The sequence below is a fragment of the Dipodomys spectabilis genome, unplaced genomic scaffold, assembly GCF_019054845.1.
Source record: "Dipodomys spectabilis isolate Male_0828 unplaced genomic scaffold, ASM1905484v1 ptg000023l, whole genome shotgun sequence".
In the NCBI taxonomy this organism is placed as follows: Eukaryota; Metazoa; Chordata; class Mammalia; order Rodentia; family Heteromyidae; genus Dipodomys; species Dipodomys spectabilis.
This window is the reverse complement of record NW_024870700.1, coordinates 2,327,498-2,345,958: the sequence shown is the minus strand read 5'-3', so window position 1 is coordinate 2,345,958 and position 18,461 is coordinate 2,327,498. Positions and strand designations below refer to the sequence as shown.

Below are 18,461 nucleotides of genomic sequence, written 5' to 3'. Positions count from 1 at the left end.
GTTGGCTCAAAGTCACACAAGGAGCAAGTGAAGACTTTGGTCCTAGGAAGTGTCATCCAGACCCATTTAAATCCCTCCCAGGGTTTACCCCTATCCTCCCGCAGCCCAGAGCTCTCATGTTGCTCTTTTCTTACCTCATCTGGGTCGGAAAGCTTGAATTCCCAGCCATCTCCTGTCCAGCTGATAAAAGACTGACAGGATTTATCAGTGAGTAATTCCAGAAGAAACTGCCACAGCTGGATGGGTCCACTGCCTGCAAACATAAGGCATCCTGAATCCATATTCATCTTTCTTAGTCACTAATCCCATTACATTGTATCCCCTGTTCTCCTGGCCAGGAGAAAATGCAGCTGCAGGTGTTGAGTGGGGGGATTATGTACTGAGCTCAGACAGACACAAAAGATGAAGACCAAAGACAAAAACAGATAATATAGCAGTTGCCTTATTTTTGATTCATTTAAATAAAGGTCAGTCCATTTTAATTGCTGAGAAAATGCTAGAAATAGAGGGTCTGCCTTCTAAGATAGGAATCCTATCTTTTTTTGCTATTATTTTTAAATAGTTGTACAAAGGAAGTGTCATTTAGGTTTATGAATACTATGCATCTTGATCAATGTTACCCTTTTCAATATTTTCACCCCGCTTCAGCCAGCCCCTTCTTTTAACTTTTCTTAACTTTATTATAGTATATGCAATTAATTCTTGAGTGCATTCCATCCCAATCTCTGTCCCTTAATTCATCTATCTCTCTCCCTTTGGCCCAGCCCCTCTTTCCCTGCTGCTTATTTTGGGGGGCTTTGATTTGTCTAAGGAATTACTTGGTTGCATGGTTTCCCTCATTTGTGGTATCTCAAATTTGCCTGTAAATCAATGCATAAACATGTTGGGTGGTATGTAAGTGGTTACAAATGTATTGACTGAAACTTGGTAGACTCTAGGAAGCTTGATCAGTAGCCTTGCAAACCTGGTCATTATTGTTTGCCTAAGAAGAAAGAGCCCCTACTCATTAGAGAATGTTTGCCAATTCCAAACTGAAGTCGATGCTTAAAAGCACTCCTCTGTAGAAGGAAAGCCACTGATCTATGAACAAGAAGAATCCTGATCTCAGATCCCCTTACTAGGAAACAGACAACAGGATGTCATGATGCTTCTCTCCACCATCATTCCACCTTCCAAGGCCACACACAGCCATACACATATCAAGCACAGAAAGAATTTTCTCACTACTTGGAGGAATTAACTTGCCACCCTAAGAACCTCAGAGGGCAAATGAGGACTCTCATACTATTTCCATAGGGTCTCCTCTCTCTCTCTCTCTCTCTCTCTCTCTCTCTCTATCTCTGTCTCTCTCTCTCTAGCTTGCTCTCTCTAGTCCCCTCACGTCTTGTCTTAGTAATCAACACTGACAAGATTTTTGCCTCCAGAAGGCCTGGTAATATCTAACAATTCTTCTTATGCTAAAGGATTTATGCCACATAACCTTACTTTTAGGTTGCCTTTGTATTCTGAATTGATACTGCTGACCCACAAATCCTATCCAATTTATTGTTATGGCTAGAAAGACTAATACAGGCTCACTAGGATGTGCTAGTTGTTGGCTACACCAGAGTGAGTAAGAATGAAGCCAGTGTATTTCCATTTCACCCAAAAACTTGGCGCTCTGTGTGTGTGTGTGTGTGTGTGTGTGTGTGTGTGTGTGTGTGTGTGTGTGTGTGTCTGTGTCTGTGTCTGTGTCTGTGTGTGTCTGTTTAGGTCTTGAGGCTTAAAACTTGGGCCTGGGCACTGTCCCTGAGTTCTTTATTTGCTCAAGGCTAACACAATACCATTTTGAGCCATAGCGCCACTTCCAATTTTCTGGTGGTTCATTGGAGATGAGTTTCCCAGACTTTCCTGCCTGGGCTTGCTTTGAACCATGATCCTCAGATCTCAGCCTCCTGAGTAGCTAGGATTACAGGCATAAACTAGCAGTGCCCAGCTTGCTTTGGCATTTGAAGTCAGAGCCTTGCACTTTCTAAGCAGAGACTCTACCCCTTCCACCACACACCAGCTCTTTTTACTTTAGGTTGTTTTCCAAACAAGGCCTTGCATTTTGTGCTCAGGCTGGAACTGGACTATGAACCTTCTACCTACACCTCTGTCATAGTTAGGATTACAATATATACCACTATACCATATCCAGCTTTTCTTTTTTTTTCTTTGTTTTATTGTCCATTGTGGGGCTTGATCTCTGGGCCTGGGCACTGTCCCTCAGCTCTTAAGCTCAAGGCTAGCGCTCTAACACTTGAGCTACAGTGCCACTTCCAGTTTTCTGGTGGTTTACTGGAGATAAGATCGTGGACTTTCCTGCCCGGGCTGGCTTTGAACTATGATCCTCAAATCTCAGCCTCCTGAGTAGCTATAATTACAGGGGTGAGCCACCGACACCTGGCTCATATCCAGCTTTTCTTTGGAGGAGGTCTTACTAACTTTTTGCCTGAGTTTGCCTCAAACTTTCATATCGGCCTCCTAAGGTATCTGAGATTAGAGGCATGAACCACTATGCCCAGCTCTGGAAACTTGACTTTCTATGGCTCTAATCTTCAAATGTGTTTGCCCCAAAGTATACAGAGATTCATCAGGTAACAAGCCTTAAGATTCCTCTTACTTAAGAACAAAATGTCCTTTATGAACAAAATGTCCTTTATGGTCTGTAGGTATAATTTATTCTGTTTTATACTTCTTCAAGGCTTGTTAACATGCTGAGCTAGCCACAGGTTGAGTTTAGCATTTCCATGCTACTGAAAACCATGCTTCACATAATAGGAGCTGTTTCCCAATGGTGGTTCTCTGTGCCCCTCCTCCACATACCCAAGCTAAGCATGGAACCCAAATTATTTTTCCGAGAATGTATAGCTTCTTCCTATCCCTCTTGCTAGAAATGTCTTTTTCATATTCAAGAATAAAAAGACTCACCAACTGATGTTGCTTAAATGAATGAACATACTTAGTAAAGCAAAAGTAAATTAACACGCTAAGAAACGGATTTCCACTGGTAAAACCTTCACTTCCTATGTCTACCTGTTGTTAAAAAAATTCATTTGGTTCACAACACACAGGTTTCTTGGGAGTTGAGTAAGGCCAGCAACTACTGCTTCCTTTCTGGTCTCACAAAACTAAACACAGCATGAAACACAAAGAATCCTTTGGGAGGGTCTAATGTACTTGGTAGGTGAGACACTGTTTTACCTAATGACATTCACATTTTTCTGACTGCATTCAGAAACTACAGATAAGTAAGAAGATAACACTCCTGAAGAGAGATGCCAGATAGCCCCAAACTCTGTAAATTAGGCCACTCCTGAGTCAACACTGCAGACTGAATATGGGGTAGGGATTCCTTTAAGATCCTTCACAGAAAACAAATCTAACGGGAGCCACCTTCTCTACATCAGACGCTAAGAATGCTTTCCAGTTATCTTATAACTCCTCACCACAATTCTGTGGGGTGGTGCTATTCCAATTCTACCTGAGTTTTTTTTTGTCATTATAGCAAAGAAAACTGATACCCTGCCTGCTATCTAACTTGAATTTAGGCCATTTAGATCAGAGATAGAGTAGTTAGGACTTCTACCCTGGCAATCTGGGTCTTCACTTTCTCCCAACATTACATTGCCCAAACCAATGTGTGACCAAGGGATAAAAGGTCCTAGTTTTAAAAGGCATCATACCTTCCAGTCACAGGACTCTAAAGGTACTGCCTGCTAGTCTTGGCTTCTACCTCTACAGCTGAAGGCAATCAGATCCTTTTAAAATGGCTAAGTTGTGTTCTATCATTATTTCTCCTTCCCACTATTTACCTTGGAACCTCTATCACACCATCTTCAATCTCTTGGAGGCAAAGCTGAGGAAAGCTTGGTATAGATCTTGAAACCCAGCCCTCACCATTGTCAGAGAACAGTAAGGAAGATCTGAGGACAGACAGTCTCCTGCCCTTAGGTCACAGCCAAGTAGCAGATACAAACACCAGCTCAGAGGACAGACCTTCAGATGCAAGTAGTATTGCCATTTTTCTTCTGCAGTAGCATTTCCCAAACTGAAATGTCAAAGAGTCTGATGTTCTGGCTCTTTCTCCCTGTGCTTCTGACCCCAGTTGTCTGTAAAGATGGTCTGAGTAAACCTTTGTGGTTTTTCCGAAGGCACACAAAAATGTTCAATTTAGACACTGGGAATCTAAGTTTTAGGTGCTATGCTCATGAACTCTTTTTTGTTTTAGCTTTCTATTTATACCAAAGGAAAGAAGGGAAGAGAAGCAGGAAGAGCAGCAGTCCAAGGAAGGCATAGAATGGCACAGTTTTGTACCTCAATTGAAAAGTAGCCACTGGGGCCATCAGTGGAAAGTGACCACAGGGGCAATTAGCAAAAGTCTCCAGCCTAGGTCTCTTGCAGACAACTCTAGTAAGCTCATTTGGCTAAAAGGCACACACAGGGTTCTAGACCTTCCAAGAGCTCAGGCTGTTGCACCCTGTATGGGGGAATCTATGAGCCCGTGAAAACTTTCTCTTGTGCCCTTTGACTGATCCCTACATTGCCCTTCTGTTGTGGGGAGAGGAGCCACTGGAAAGATGCAGATTGCTCATCTGGCCACAAAGGCAAGAAGAATTCTGGCTTTTCTACAGCAACCTGTTGCCCTCACTCAGATCTGGAGGAGAAATTGGGGCCATGCTGGAAACATGTGGAATGAAGGCAGCTCTGGGTTTGCAATGCTTGCTGGCTTCACACATCTGCCTGCCACATCCAAGTCTATGCCTCCAAGTCTTGTGGAAACAATGAGTCTTATACTCCTGGTTACAATCCCCCTGGAGGAAGTGTGCATCTGCTCAAATTCATGGGGCTCCAGGCTTCCTTCTCTTGCCCTTGCTCCAAGTGCTTCCTTCTTCCATTCTCCCTGCACCATGCCCGCCTCATCCATCTACCCACATGGACTGTGGTCCCAGTGACCTTTGTCCCAGGGAGGAGAGACTTGTACTAAGAATAGCACCAGTCCTGGGAAAGGGGAGCTCACATGTTCAACGTGACTCACAATGGTGTCCCTGTCTGGGGTCCCAAGGCAGTCAACAGCGCCCTTCACCATGCTGCCCTGCGGTGTCACACATCAGGAATCCAGTGGCATCACTGGGAAACTATGCTTTTCAAGTGGAGCTCTGAGCCACAACAACAGAGGAGTCCCTGTTAGAAGGAGGTCTCTTCCCCAAGTGGTGCAGGAGGGAGGGTACCACACACATATCCTCAGGCCACTCCCAGCTCCCAGCCTACACACACCCCCCATTTCTGCTTCCCTCCACCCCTTTCCAACCCTGCCTGGATCTGGGGGATTTCCTTTGTCTGCTTCTCAGCTTTGGTATGAAGGGGCCTAATTTGAAGAATCAGGGAGCCCGGGAAGAAGGAATACCAAGTGGGTACCTGGAGCAATCTTGGGATAGTAGACATACAGAGTAAGGATGCTGCCCTACATACAGATGGGCCTGACAGACACCCATCCAATGCAGCAAACTCATTCAATGCGTGAAGAGCGGAAGGTAGCAAAACACAGTTATAATATTCAATGTGTATGTGAAAACGGAAAATTGAGAGGATGTGTGAGGTTGGGAGAGCTGGGGGAAATGATGGAAAGAGGTGACTTTGATCAAGATGCATTGTACTCATAAACTGATATATGAAACTGAAACCCTTTGTACAACTACTTAAAGAAACTAAAATAATTCTAAAGGAAAAATAGTAATAATAATAATAAAGCTTCAAGTAAATTCCTACTCATTATGACCGTAACTGAATTCCCTTGTTCTGTATAGGAACTCCAAGTCCTCCCATCTGTTTCAATCAGGGCTGGCTGATATAAAAGCTCTGATTTTTTTTTTCCTGGGACATGGGCTGGAGTAAGGACCTGGGCACTGTCCCTGAGTTTTTTTCACTCTAGTGCTCTACCACTTCCAACCACAGTGCCACTTCTGGTTTTCTGGTGGTTAATTGGAGATTACGAGTCTCACAATCTTTCCTGTCTGGGCTGGCATTGAACCACAATCCTCAGATCTCAGCATCCTGAGTAGCTAGGATTATAGGCATGAGCCACCTGTGCCTGGCCTTTTTTTAAAAACACCTTACTCTAAGGCCAAAAAACTTAAGCAGCAGTGAACTAGGAAGAACGTTTTGCTGTTGTTGATAGTAGTCCTTCCCACATTGGGAGTGGGCTGTCCACAGTATGCCATGGCTGGTGAACAGGATTTGGTGTTGGATATCAGGTGTTTGTTTGTTTTCATTTTTTTCTACTCCTCCCTCATTTCCATTTCAGCCACAAGGTCACACTCTGTCATCTGTGCCCAGATAAGTGGCCAACACAAGACAGCTGACTTCCATAGAGACAGAGGTCAATGTGGACCATCTGTTCTCCAGGCAGAGTGATGGTATTTTCACTGTGGTTTGCCAACACCAAGACCAACCAAATTGGATTACTCAATGTCCCTCTCTCATGTGACTACAACATACACAGGAAGAGAATTTTTACCATTGTCATTGCTGTCACTCAAAGACTCAAACAGGGCCTCATCAACCATCAACAAGTTTAATTGTTGTTGAATGGTTCAGTGCCAGGTACCAGACCTCTTCTTAGGGAGGTACTCCATAAATGTCACTGGATGCTTTTTTTTTTTTTAATGAAAAAGTTCCACCTCTGGAGAAAGGCATGAGGATTTAAAAGGTCACCCAGAAACCTTCTCTTCACTCAATTATACTGGGGAGGCCGGGGGTAAACGATATGGTGACTCCCAGGCAATGTTACATCAACATACTCCCAAAATAACAACAACCACACCCTCTAGTCCCATGGGGGTTTATCTGCGACTTTGAAAAGCTAAAATCTTTTAGCTCTACTCTCAAATTCAAATCAAATACCTCAGAATGGGCAAGACACCGCTTTTTATTTTAACCTATGAAACTCTCATGGTTGATCACCCTTGCAACAGGTCTGACTCTGCCCTGAGGGCACACATCTGGCAGGTGGCTTTAAAACAGAGAAAGAGCCCTGCTGGCCCCTCCCTTCCAGCCAGGTGTCTCTACCCACAGCCAAACGATGACAGCAAAAACAGAACACTAGAATCCAGAAATGACCCATCTGCTCACAAGTGCTGAAGAGTTTGCTTTAGGGGACCAGAGTGACCCCTGAGTCTAAAGCATCACTCCCTTTCTATCACCACCCCCTTCGATTTCATCATTCACAAAACATTCCAAGTTAAAGGACAAATATAATAGGAAACATCTGATGGTTTCTTGCTCTGCGCCAAGAGTAACCTGAAGCTATACAAAATCTTGCAAGATGATGCTACTGCTGGATGATTTGGCAATTGAAGCCTTATAGACTAGAGCTTTGAAAGCAAAGAGAAGAGAGTGCTTGATAATTAGCTCTGTTTTGTGCCTGCCAATGTATTCGCCCATTTCTTCTGATTTATTCCCATGCTGACCTGAACTCACCTTATCTCTGACTCTGTCTGTCTATCTATCTAACTCCATCCATCCATCCATCCATCCATCCATCCATCCATCCATCCATCTATTGTACATTCTACTACAGGCCAATGATACTTTGGTTTAGTGAACCATGGTACTCCATAAATATTTTCTTATATCATTGACTAGGAACTCAATGTGAGGGATTAGGAATATAAATTCTAATAATTTTATAACATAATATTTGGGGGAGTGGGAAAATACTGGGGTTTGAGCTTAGTACTTCGCACTTGCTAGGCAACCACTTCAACGCTTAAGTCATACACTCATCCTTTTTGCTTTGGTTTTTTTTTAAATACTTTTTTATTGTAAAAATACTGTACAGAGGGGTTACATGAGCAAGGTAATGAGTACATTTCCTATCAAGCATTGCTACCTCCTCCTTTGTTTTTCCACTACCTTCCCTTCCCTCCCACCTCCACAACTACACTCCCCATTCTCCCCAGCCTAAATTGTAAAGTTCATTTTTCAACATATTGTCTTGTACATCTCATTGTTACAATGGGTCAACTTGTATCCCTAATTAAGCATTTTGTTTTTTTCTTTCCCCTCCCCAAGCTAGAGAAGTGTATATACGAGATGCAGGGCACCGACATCAAATAGTGAAAACAGGGGTTATATGGTGGGGGAGGAGGAACATACAAAGAAACAAAAAAATCACCTAGTACTTTATAAATATGTTAGGAACAATAGCAAGAAAAAAAACCCACTTGTGTCCCTATCTTGGGGTTTATTTCACTTAACATCATCTTATCTGGTCACATGTACATAGCTTTGACCTTTTCTGCTTGTCTCAGACATCTACTAATTATTACAAATAAGGGAAACCATAGGACCTATGTTTCTTTGGGCCAGGCTTACTTCACTTAATATAATTTTTTCCGAGTCTTTCCATTTCTTAACAAATGGGGCAATGTCATTCTTTCTGATGGAGGCATAGAATTCCATTGTGTATATATACCACATTTTCTTGATCCATTCATTTACTGAGGGGCATATGGGTTGGTTCCATATCTTAGCTATGGTAAATAATGCTGCAATAAACATAGTTGTGCTGATGGCTTTAGTATGGTCTTGTTAAGTGGGATTGCTGGGTCATAGGGGAGCTCTATGTGGAGTCTTTTGAGGAACCTCCATATTGCTTTCCAAAGTGGTTGAACAAGTTTACATCCCACCAACAATGCAGTAGGGTTCCCTTCTGGCCATATCCCCTCCAGCATCTGTTGTTATTAGAGTTCTTGATTATAGCCAGTCTAACTTGGATGAGTTGGAATCTCAATGTTGTTTTGATTTGCATTTCTTTTATGGCTAGAGAGATTGAGCACGTATTCCTATGTCTATTGGCCATTCTTATTTCCTCTTCAGAGAAGTCTCTCTTTAAGTCTTTAGCCCATTTATTTATTGGGCAGTTGTTTCTTTGAGGATTTGTTGTTGGGGGATTTAAGTTTTTGAGTTCCAAGTATATTTTAGATAATGAGACCCTTATCCGTTGTATGGCTAGTGAAGATCTCCCAATCTGTGGGCTTTCTGCTTTAGTTCTTTGTTAGATAGGGTTTTTGGCCTTTTGCCTAACTTTGGACCATGATCCTCCTTATATCTCCAGAGTAACTGTATAATCACACTTAGCAACTGGTGAACATTCTGACAGATGTTTTTTAATAAATACAATGAACTTAATAAACACAATGATGAACAACAGCTTCATCAATTTACATCTCCTTATTGCTGAGCTATCCAGGAAATAAGTTAGAGAGCAGCTCTCAAGTCAATTAAAACCAGCTTTTAACTATTAAGTATATGGAGCATTTCAGAAATACATTATATTAACAAACATGGCATATATCAAGCAGTATAAGATGAGTGATAACAGCATCCTACAAAATTGAAATATATATTAGCACCTGGAAAAGCCCAGCATCAGGAATTAAGGGCACAGGGCTTACATTTCAGTTCTTCCTGGTTTACTGTGCAGTCTTATGTAACTTATTTACCCTCTCTGAGCTTTATTTTCCTATTCCTAAAATGGCAATAGAAACCTCTTCTCCTCATTACTCTACAGAGATTTAAATTTAGTCCTTATTATAGAAAGACACATATACTAATAGACAGAGAGAGAGAGAGAGAGAGAGAGAGAGAGAGAGAGATCACAGAACAAGACAGTTTGGATGCAGTAAAAAATTCAACAATGGACTGAAAGTGAAGAACCTTGCCAAAATATTTTTAAAAACAGAAATCTTGGGTAGGAGGAAAAACAGGGGGAGGGTAAGGGTAGGGGTGACACTGTCCAAAACAAAAGTACTCTTTACTTGACTTATATAACTGTAATTCCTCTGTGCATCACCTTTATAATAACAATAAAATTTACTTTAAAAACACAGAATTCTCAAAGAAAGACAAAACTAGGCAGTTTTTCTTTGAATTATAAAAGCACTCGACTAAATTTAGGCCCCTAAGAATGAAATCAGCCTTATAGACTGCAGCTTTGACAAAGTAGAGAGTTGGAGTTTAAGTATGGAAAAAAGTTTAAATATATAAGTTAAAATGTTTTTGATCTATTTTAACTGAAGATAGCTATTACAGATATTTTAAAGTTAGGGAGGACTCCGAAATCCTTAGTGCTAATGAAAAGTAGCTACACACCCAAAGAAGCAGCAGATGCAAATGGCTTCTCAAGTACAAGCATTGCAAACCAGTTTTTTTTTTTTTTTTTGCTGGTCGTGGGGCCTGAACTCTGGGCCTGGGCACTGTCCCTCAGCTCTTCAGCTCAAGGCTAGTGCTCTACCACTTAAGCCACAGCACCACTTCCAGCCTTTTCTGCTTATGTGGTGCTTAGGAATCGAACCCAGGGCCTCATGCATGCAAGGCAAGCACTCTACCACTGAGCCACCTTCCCAGCCCTGCAAACCAGTTTCTGGCTCAGGGAGATGGTAGCCACAAATGGAGCTAGAGCCCCCTGCCATGGTCTCCTCACCAAGCCCCCTCTGCCTTATGGCCATATCAATGTTGCTGGGCTGAGCTAGAGTGAGTTCACCAGCCAGCATTCCAACCAACGTGGGGCCTACAGAGCCAAACCCCAGGAACACTGGCTAAGGTGTAACAAGGCAGTCTGTCCAGCCATCAGTGGTGATGACAAACTGGACAGCAAGTGCATCTGGCTGTTAATGGATAAGGGGGCTTCCCCCTGACTTCCCTCAAGTCTGGCACTGTCTTCAGTGAGACTCTCTGAGCCAGTCTGGCTGGGTCTGAGCAGAAAGCAGTTGTACATTTGCAGATGTACATTTTTAGTGTTCGGGAGAGAAAGACCTTTGTTTTTACTGAAGCTTTCCACACCTGCACGTTCAAGTGCACACCCTTGAGGGGGTGGCAGGCGGAGAGAGGAGGCTGTTCCTCTCTCTTAAAGGGGCAGCTTCTATTCAAATGTGGTCAGCTTTCTTTCTCTAAATCCACCACAAACAGTGCCCAACCATGTGCAACCCAACTCTCAGACGTGAACTTGGACAGAGAGCCAGCAAAGCTCAGGTCAGGAAGTGGGTTTCGTGATAGCTTTTTCCTCCTGATGTCTTCTAGGGAACTGAGTAGTTTGAAGAAGTCAACACAAAGATAGCTTAGGTTGGGACTTGGAGATGTGGCAAGAACTATGTGATAAACCAAACAGACACTTTTTCTAACCAGTGAAACTATCTAAAGGTAACACCTTCCTAAGTAGGTGAGAAATAAAAGGAAGATGGGTTCATTATTTAGAGTGAGAGAAAAGGATTTCATAGTCTGAAAACCAAGTTCTCCATAGGCTTCTCAAGTTCATCCTAGTAGCTGATTTTATCCTGGAGAAGCATTTCCTCTATCAGAGGGATAAGGAGAAATGATGTGAGATGAGAGACATTAACAAGGCATATTAGAATGTATGCGGTGGTGAGTTCGATCCAAAGTGATCAATAATACAACTAGAGCTTTTAAGTATTGTCCAGCAAAGAATTCCTGAACTCCCCTCAAGTATACCTGATTGGGTTGAAACACAAAATACAATATTCCCAAGCATGGAAACACCTGAACAAATGCTTTCAGTTCCCCACGAAGTAAGGGGATTTTAATTTATTAAGGCCAGAGAAGCCCAGAGAGACGTTCACAAGAAACAGCCCCATCTCAACTCTAAATGTTAAAACCTCTCCACAGAGCCCCACCTGCAACCCCATCACCCTCTCCTCCAGCATGGCAAGATCCATTCTCCTCTCAGAATCTAAACTTTCACATTCAGTCACCCTAGGAGAACTTTCACTCTCATTATCTCTCAGAGAGAGGTGAGTCACACAGCAAACAATGCAACAGGATAATTTATCATTAACCATAGGCAGCAAGCTTGTGAGCCCATCATGGGCTACTATGAGCATTAAGACACGTGGCCCTGAATCCTGTCCTACAGCAAGCCAGATGGAAAAGCTGTGCTGGCCTGCTTGACAGGTCATCTTGATGGGTCAGGTCTGATGCGGCTGTTCCACTAACTGCTCTTCAGCTTTCTAGTGGCAAGGGAGCATGATGAGCATGTCTTTACCATGTTCACTCCAAGGCCAGCCCTGCTAGGGACTGCTGTAGTCAGGGACTGAGCATGGAGGGCCATTAAGATCAAGCTCAGTGACTCATAGAGCTTCTTTGCTGAATAGCTACGATCCATGGGTTCTCCATCAACCAGGCCAAAATGTTCTTGGAACTGCGCTGCTGGTAGGATTTCTTCCTACCCAGCTCTTCTTTCCCTCCAGACCTGGAGCGTGATGTGTAAGAACCTGTTTCTTCATCGTCCCTCTGTGTCCTTCACAGATGCCCCCACCCCCAAGACATTTCTTGCACATTTAATCTTGTCTTGGCTACTACTTCTCACTATTTTAGGTACTTTCCTACTACTCATTGGACAGTGTGGAAAACATTGACAGACATCTTCCTTGTGTGTTATGTGGCTTTGAGATTAATTTTCTTGCTCATGCAATGGGAACAATAGAAGTTTCTTTGGATGGCTTCTGATGAAAGGTTAAAAACTAATAAAAAAACACTAGCTGGGTACCAGTGGCTCATGCCTGTCATCCTAGCAACTCAGGAGGCTGAGATCTGAGGACTGCAGTTTGAAACCAGTCTGGCAGAAAAGACCATGAGGCTTTTATCTCTGACTAACCAAGAAGCCAGAAGTGGAGCTGTGGCCCAAGTAGAAGAACATCAATTTTAAAAGAAAAAAAGGGCTAAGGGACAATGCTCAGGTTCTGAGTTCAAGTCCCAGTCCCAGAACAATAAAAAAGAACACTTTATGAAAGAGTATAGCATGCTTAATACATGTGGATTGAGCTGAATAGCTAACCTAACTAACATTAGAGATCAACGGGGCCTCACACCACTGCCAGCAATTACAGGAATTCTGTAAGTTAGATATGTTGTCCTCTGGTTCCAAGAAACTCAGGATCATCTTGGTAAGATAAGTTCAGGACAGCTGCTATTTAAAACATACTTCCTAGCTATCAAGCACTGTCCTGGGGTCTTTCCATAAGCTCATCCATTAATTCTCACAACAGGCCTATGAGATAGGAATCATGATTGTCGCCATTTTGCAATAGAGAAATATAAAGCACAGAACTGTTGGTTTGCCCGAGGACACACAGCTGGCCAGTGGCAGAGCCTGAGTCCTTTCTCTGTCCCTACAAGATATAGCCCTGGAATGAAGCAGCATAGATGAGTACTCCTCTCATTTGTCCAAACTAAACTTCCATCTGAAGGCATTCTCAAATAACAGACAAGGTATTGCTCATACTCAGCCTGTAGGAATCACATAGGAGTCCCTTGCAGAACAGTGAAGAGTGGGGCTTTTCTGGACTTGAACCTGTACCCAGAGCAGCCACTCAAGCAAAGCAGAGGGGTAGATGAAACACGTGGTCAGGCCTTCCCCACAAAAAGCCATGGGAGTTTCCAAGGCTGGTAGCTTAAAAGCAGCTGGGACTTGTGTGGATATCTCTGGAGCACACTGGCTGCATTTTGCTCAATTGTAACAGCCTACTTCAAAGGCAAAAAGGTGAAGCTTCAAACTGGAGACAGAGAGGCATTCCTGAGAGTCACCACCCAATTTTACCATTCCTAGTAAACTTTTATTAAAGCAACAGCGACTCCAAATACTTCAGACCAAATAATACTAAAACAGGCAGTGCTGGGGCGGGTAGGGGAGAGGAGAACGTTCCAGAACCCAGGAGTCAATATTCATTTCTTGATATCCAAAATCCAACCAGGAGTCTTCTGATAGTCATAAACAACACCAAGAGTCCAGATAGATTCCAACGTCTAAGTGAACCACTCCAGCCCCAGGAAGCTTGTCAAGATTTCACCAAAGCTGAACCAAGCCTCTAAGGGCACTGCCCTTGTGGCCTTCAAAAGCCACCAAAGAAATAGAGAACTTCGGCTTTCCACATTTTTAAGACACTTAAGAAAGAGAAAAAAAAAAGTTGAGTGTTGAGAGCCTAATCCTCTAACCATCTTTTTTCTGCTAGTGGAAAACGATGAAGAGAATTGTTAACAAAGCTAACCCTGAGATGATTTATGATGGTACAGCAATCCTGACAGCCATTCCCGGCCTACCCCCGAGATGCTCAGGAAAATCACCTGACATCTCTGGGACTTTGAAGATGTGGCCACAGCACCAAACAATGATCATGTCAACAAGCATATCCTGCTCAACTATAGTCACTTCTCAATTGTCTTGTCCAACAGCCTTTCAGAGACTTTACAGTCTAGTACCCAGCACAGGCAATATATTTAAACAAACAAAACAAAACAACTCTATACAGCTGGACACCAGTGGTTTAATGACTATAATCTTAGCTACTAAGGAGGCTGAGATCTGAGGATTATGGTTTGAAGCCAGCCTGAGCAGGAAAATCCATGAGACTCTTATTTCCAATTAACCAGCCAAAAGCTAGAAGTGTGGTTATGGTTCAAGTGGTAGAGCACTATCCTTAAGAAAAAAAAATGTTTAGGGACTGTGCCCAGACCCTGAGTTCAAGCCATAGGGAAGAAAAAGGAATAGGAGGAAGGTGAGGAGGAGGAACAGGAGGAGGAAAACAAGAAGAAGACCCTCTACATTGTTTCGAATAACAAACACACTAGTGCTTAGGATATTCAAAGACTGTACACATTTTTGTGCTTAACTATAGCTTTTCAAACCAAAAGTTTCCTCAGTCAATCATATGTGCGTGTGGTACATGGTGACTATTTTGCAACCTGCTTTCCTTCAGAAAACAATGACTACAGGTAATGCCACAATATATATAATGGCTGATAGATCTGGGAATGATAGTGCAAAGCCAGCTTCGGCAGAAAAGTCCATGAGTCTCTTACCTCTAATTAACTACCAAAAAGCCAGAAGTTGAGCTGTGGTTCAAGTAGTAGAACACTAGCCTGAACAAAAGAAAGCTCAGGGACAGTGTCCAGGCCCTGAGTTCAAGCTCCAGGACTGGCATGAAAATTTAAAAAAAGAAAAACTCAACTGTAAAATGGATCTCCAAGGTCATAGTCTACCAGGGACTTTGTTATTATTATATGCTTTTAAACTTGAAGCCAACAAGAGAATTTATGAAGAAATAATTTGAAAGGAGCTACAGGGGTAAGGATGAGCTATTTTTTTTTCTATAAGACTGTATGTGCCTATGTAAGAGTCTCTGTCTCTGTCTTTGTCTCTCTCTGTCTCTCTCTGTCTCTGTCTCTCTCTGTCTGTCTGTCTGTCTGTCTGTCTCTCTCTCTCTCTCTCTCTCTCACACACACACACACACACACACACACAGAGTGTGTATTTGTTGAATTCTAGATAGTCCTAAAACTATGCACTAGCCCCAAACCAACACACTATAAAACATAATGAATGTCGTGGCAATTCATGAACTGCTTTGGGCTTAAAGTCTTGCAGGCTTCAGGTAAAAAAAGAAAGCACTTCATTCATAATTGCAACTCAAAGGGTAGGCAGACCCCACTAGACATGAACAAGGTCATTGTTACCACACCCACACCTTAACTGCAGCAATGATAGGAATGGACTCTTATCTGTGGCTATGTCTGACAATCTGGAACCAAGTTCAATAAAGGTGATTCACAGGCCAGGAACTCTGGACTGAATCTCTCCTACACAGTCTACACAAATACAGTGTTAATTAGTGACAGGAGACTGGCAAGGTACTCAGCCTCTTGGAAGCAATGGCGATGAGATATCCAAGGGCTATTCCTAAAAATGGTGGACAGACAATGCATTCAGTCCAGCCATGTGGCACTTAAGATTCAATGTCCTGGCTATGCAGAATGCAACTTCATGGTGCTGAGTAAATCATTTTCTGCATGCCTCCGTCTCACCATCAATAAAATGGGGCAGAAGGGGCAGAGAGAGGGAGAATATGATTTGATAATCCAGTATATTATTTTATCCCTAGAAAAATTCAAGAACAAAACCAAAAACAAATGAAACAAAACCGGGGACATTTTAGAAAGGTGAGCAAAGTCTTTTGCTGAGGTCTAGCAAATATGCCAAAATACATTTGGGCTACCTTCCTCGGACTACGTTGTAATGAGAAAGGGGTTCAGAATGTATCTTTGAACAAGAGAAAATGGAGCTTTTTGATGGTATCAGCTTGATTAACCGTAAGCAGTTCACAGTAAGGTAAGGAGGTACATTTTGGCGGAAGCCACCATTGCATTTGATGTATTCTTAACTCAGCCACGAGGCAGGCTTTCCAGCCATGTTATCTGCCCCCACATCTCGACCTAATTTAACAAGTTGCCATGGGAGCCCAGTGCAGGTTGATGCAATTTTCTTATCTCCGGAGGAAGAATGTAACTGTGCAAGAGAATGTGAAAATTCAGTTTCTAGCTGATTTCCACACTTACAGTACAGTAACTAAGATATCCTACAAAGAAGGAAAATAAAATGTTTACCCTTTCTTAGGTGGTATGGGCAGAAAACTGGGCTCCCAGGAAAAGGCAGAAAGAATACACTTTTGCTTGTGCTGTGAATCTAAACAAGCCAAATGTTCAGGACATAAAGATACAGGGTACTTCTACTATGAGGCCACAAATATTCTCCAGTGACAGAATTTTAAGAGAACAGATAGCAGACAAGGGATAACCAGAGACAGAAATTAGAGATGACTCTGTGTGCGTGCATGTATGTGTGTGCGTGTGTGTGTGTGTGTGTGTGTGTGTGTGTGTGTGGTGTGTGTGTGTGTGTATGTGTGTGTGTGTGTGCGCCTGCGCACGCCAGTACTGGAGCTTGAACTAACTCAAGGCCTGGGAGGTATTCCTGAGCTTTTTGCTCAAGGCTTGTACTCTACCACTTGAGCCACAGCTCCACTTCGGGCTTTTTGATGATTAATTGGAGATAAAGAGCCTCATGCACTGCCCCGGCTGGCTTTGAACCACGATCCTCAGGTCACAGCCTCCTGAGTAGCTAGGATTACAGGCGTGAGCCACCAGCGCCCGGCAAGAATGGCTGAATTCTATACCCTCTCCATCCCCATATTTGCCAAGAGAAGGAGCCATGAGTACAGCATCATGGAACTACCACATAAGATCAGAAGGTAGGGCAGGCAAGGAGGGTTCACCAGAAATAGACTACATGGAAAAAGTCACCAAAATGGGGGGTGCTACCACACCCTAACAAATCCCAAACCTCATCTAGAGCAAAGCAATAAGGCATCTAGTTCAAGCCCAAGACCACGTGCAACAAACTCAGCAAGACAGTAAGCCCTCAAGGGCAACCCTCTTATCTATACGCGGTCTGTACTTGTTGACTTAAGTGATCGAGCAGTTGGTTTTTATTCTCTCTCTGTCTAACACAATGTCTAGCACTCATGTGTTTAATGAAGTGATTTGGTTCAATTAAGTTTTCAAATATCTCTTACTGTCAAGATAAGGATGAACACTTCTACTTCACTAAAAGTAGAAAAGGGTACAAGATAAATTTGCCTAAAATCATCCAGTGTGTTAGAGCTGGGAGGGCGCACAGAGGACTTCTGTTTTCTGGGCTGTGGTTCTCACCACCTTTTGAACTTGAAAACTTAAAAGCCCTAATCACAAAAAAAGAAACAAGAGAATGAGATGATTTTAACTGTCTATTTTAATATCCAAAGGACTACTTCTTTAAGCCATGTAAGAGAGGATCACTCTCCCTTCTCTTCCACTCATTGTTTTAATCTCTTATCCCAGGAGAAACAGAAGGAAGAACAACAGAAGGAAGAAGAAAGGAAGAGAAAAAAGGGAGAGAAGGAGGGAGGCAGGGAGCAGGGAGGCAGGGAAGGAAAGAAGGAAGGAAGGAAGGAAGGGAGGGAGGGAGGGAGGGAGGGAGGGAGGGAGGGAGGGAGGGAAGAAATAAATACACAATATCCATTTAGGATGCAGTCAATGATTTTAAGAGCTCAGGCTTTTTCTTCCCAATTCAATAGTCCTATTCCCCCTCCCACTTTCTCCTGGCATTCAACTAGAATCTTAGTCTTAACTAGAGGGCCCAGTTCTCTTGAACATCCAGAGAAGCTCTTCACATATATCTTCTCCTTCCAGATGTCTTTAATGAAAATGGGTATAAACTTTGCAGTATACTTTCTCAGAGATGAGAAAAGACTCCCTTAAAATACAGACAATCCCTACCTATTGATCATATTCCAGAGAAGAGCATGGAATGTAGGAACTTGAAGTTCTTTTTATGGCTAATGGCTATACCTAACCTTTGGTGCTACCCAAAGTACCAATTTCAAAACAAAGACATAATTCTTAAGCACCATTCATGTAATAAACAGCACTATGGGCTTTTGATCTTTGGAGGGAAAATCTTTTTTTTTCCTAAGTATTTGAGCTTTGTTCTCAAGTCAATTGGTTTTCCTTGACAAAATAAAGAAAAATCCTGAGATGTCCCTGAACACAATAAA

General features: G+C 42.7%; 1 protein-coding gene across 2 annotated transcripts in view; it reads right to left on the bottom strand.

The window, feature by feature from the left end:
- The window catches only part of Ets1 (ETS proto-oncogene 1, transcription factor), a 78,411-nt gene that overhangs the window by 5,468 nt on the left and 54,482 nt on the right, over positions 1-18,461 (bottom strand). For both annotated transcript variants that reach the window (XM_042674960.1, XM_042674959.1), the window contains one exon: positions 135-253. In XM_042674960.1, the coding sequence (XP_042530894.1) occupies positions 135-253 (119 nt within the window). The remainder of the gene's footprint in view (positions 1-134; positions 254-18,461) is intronic.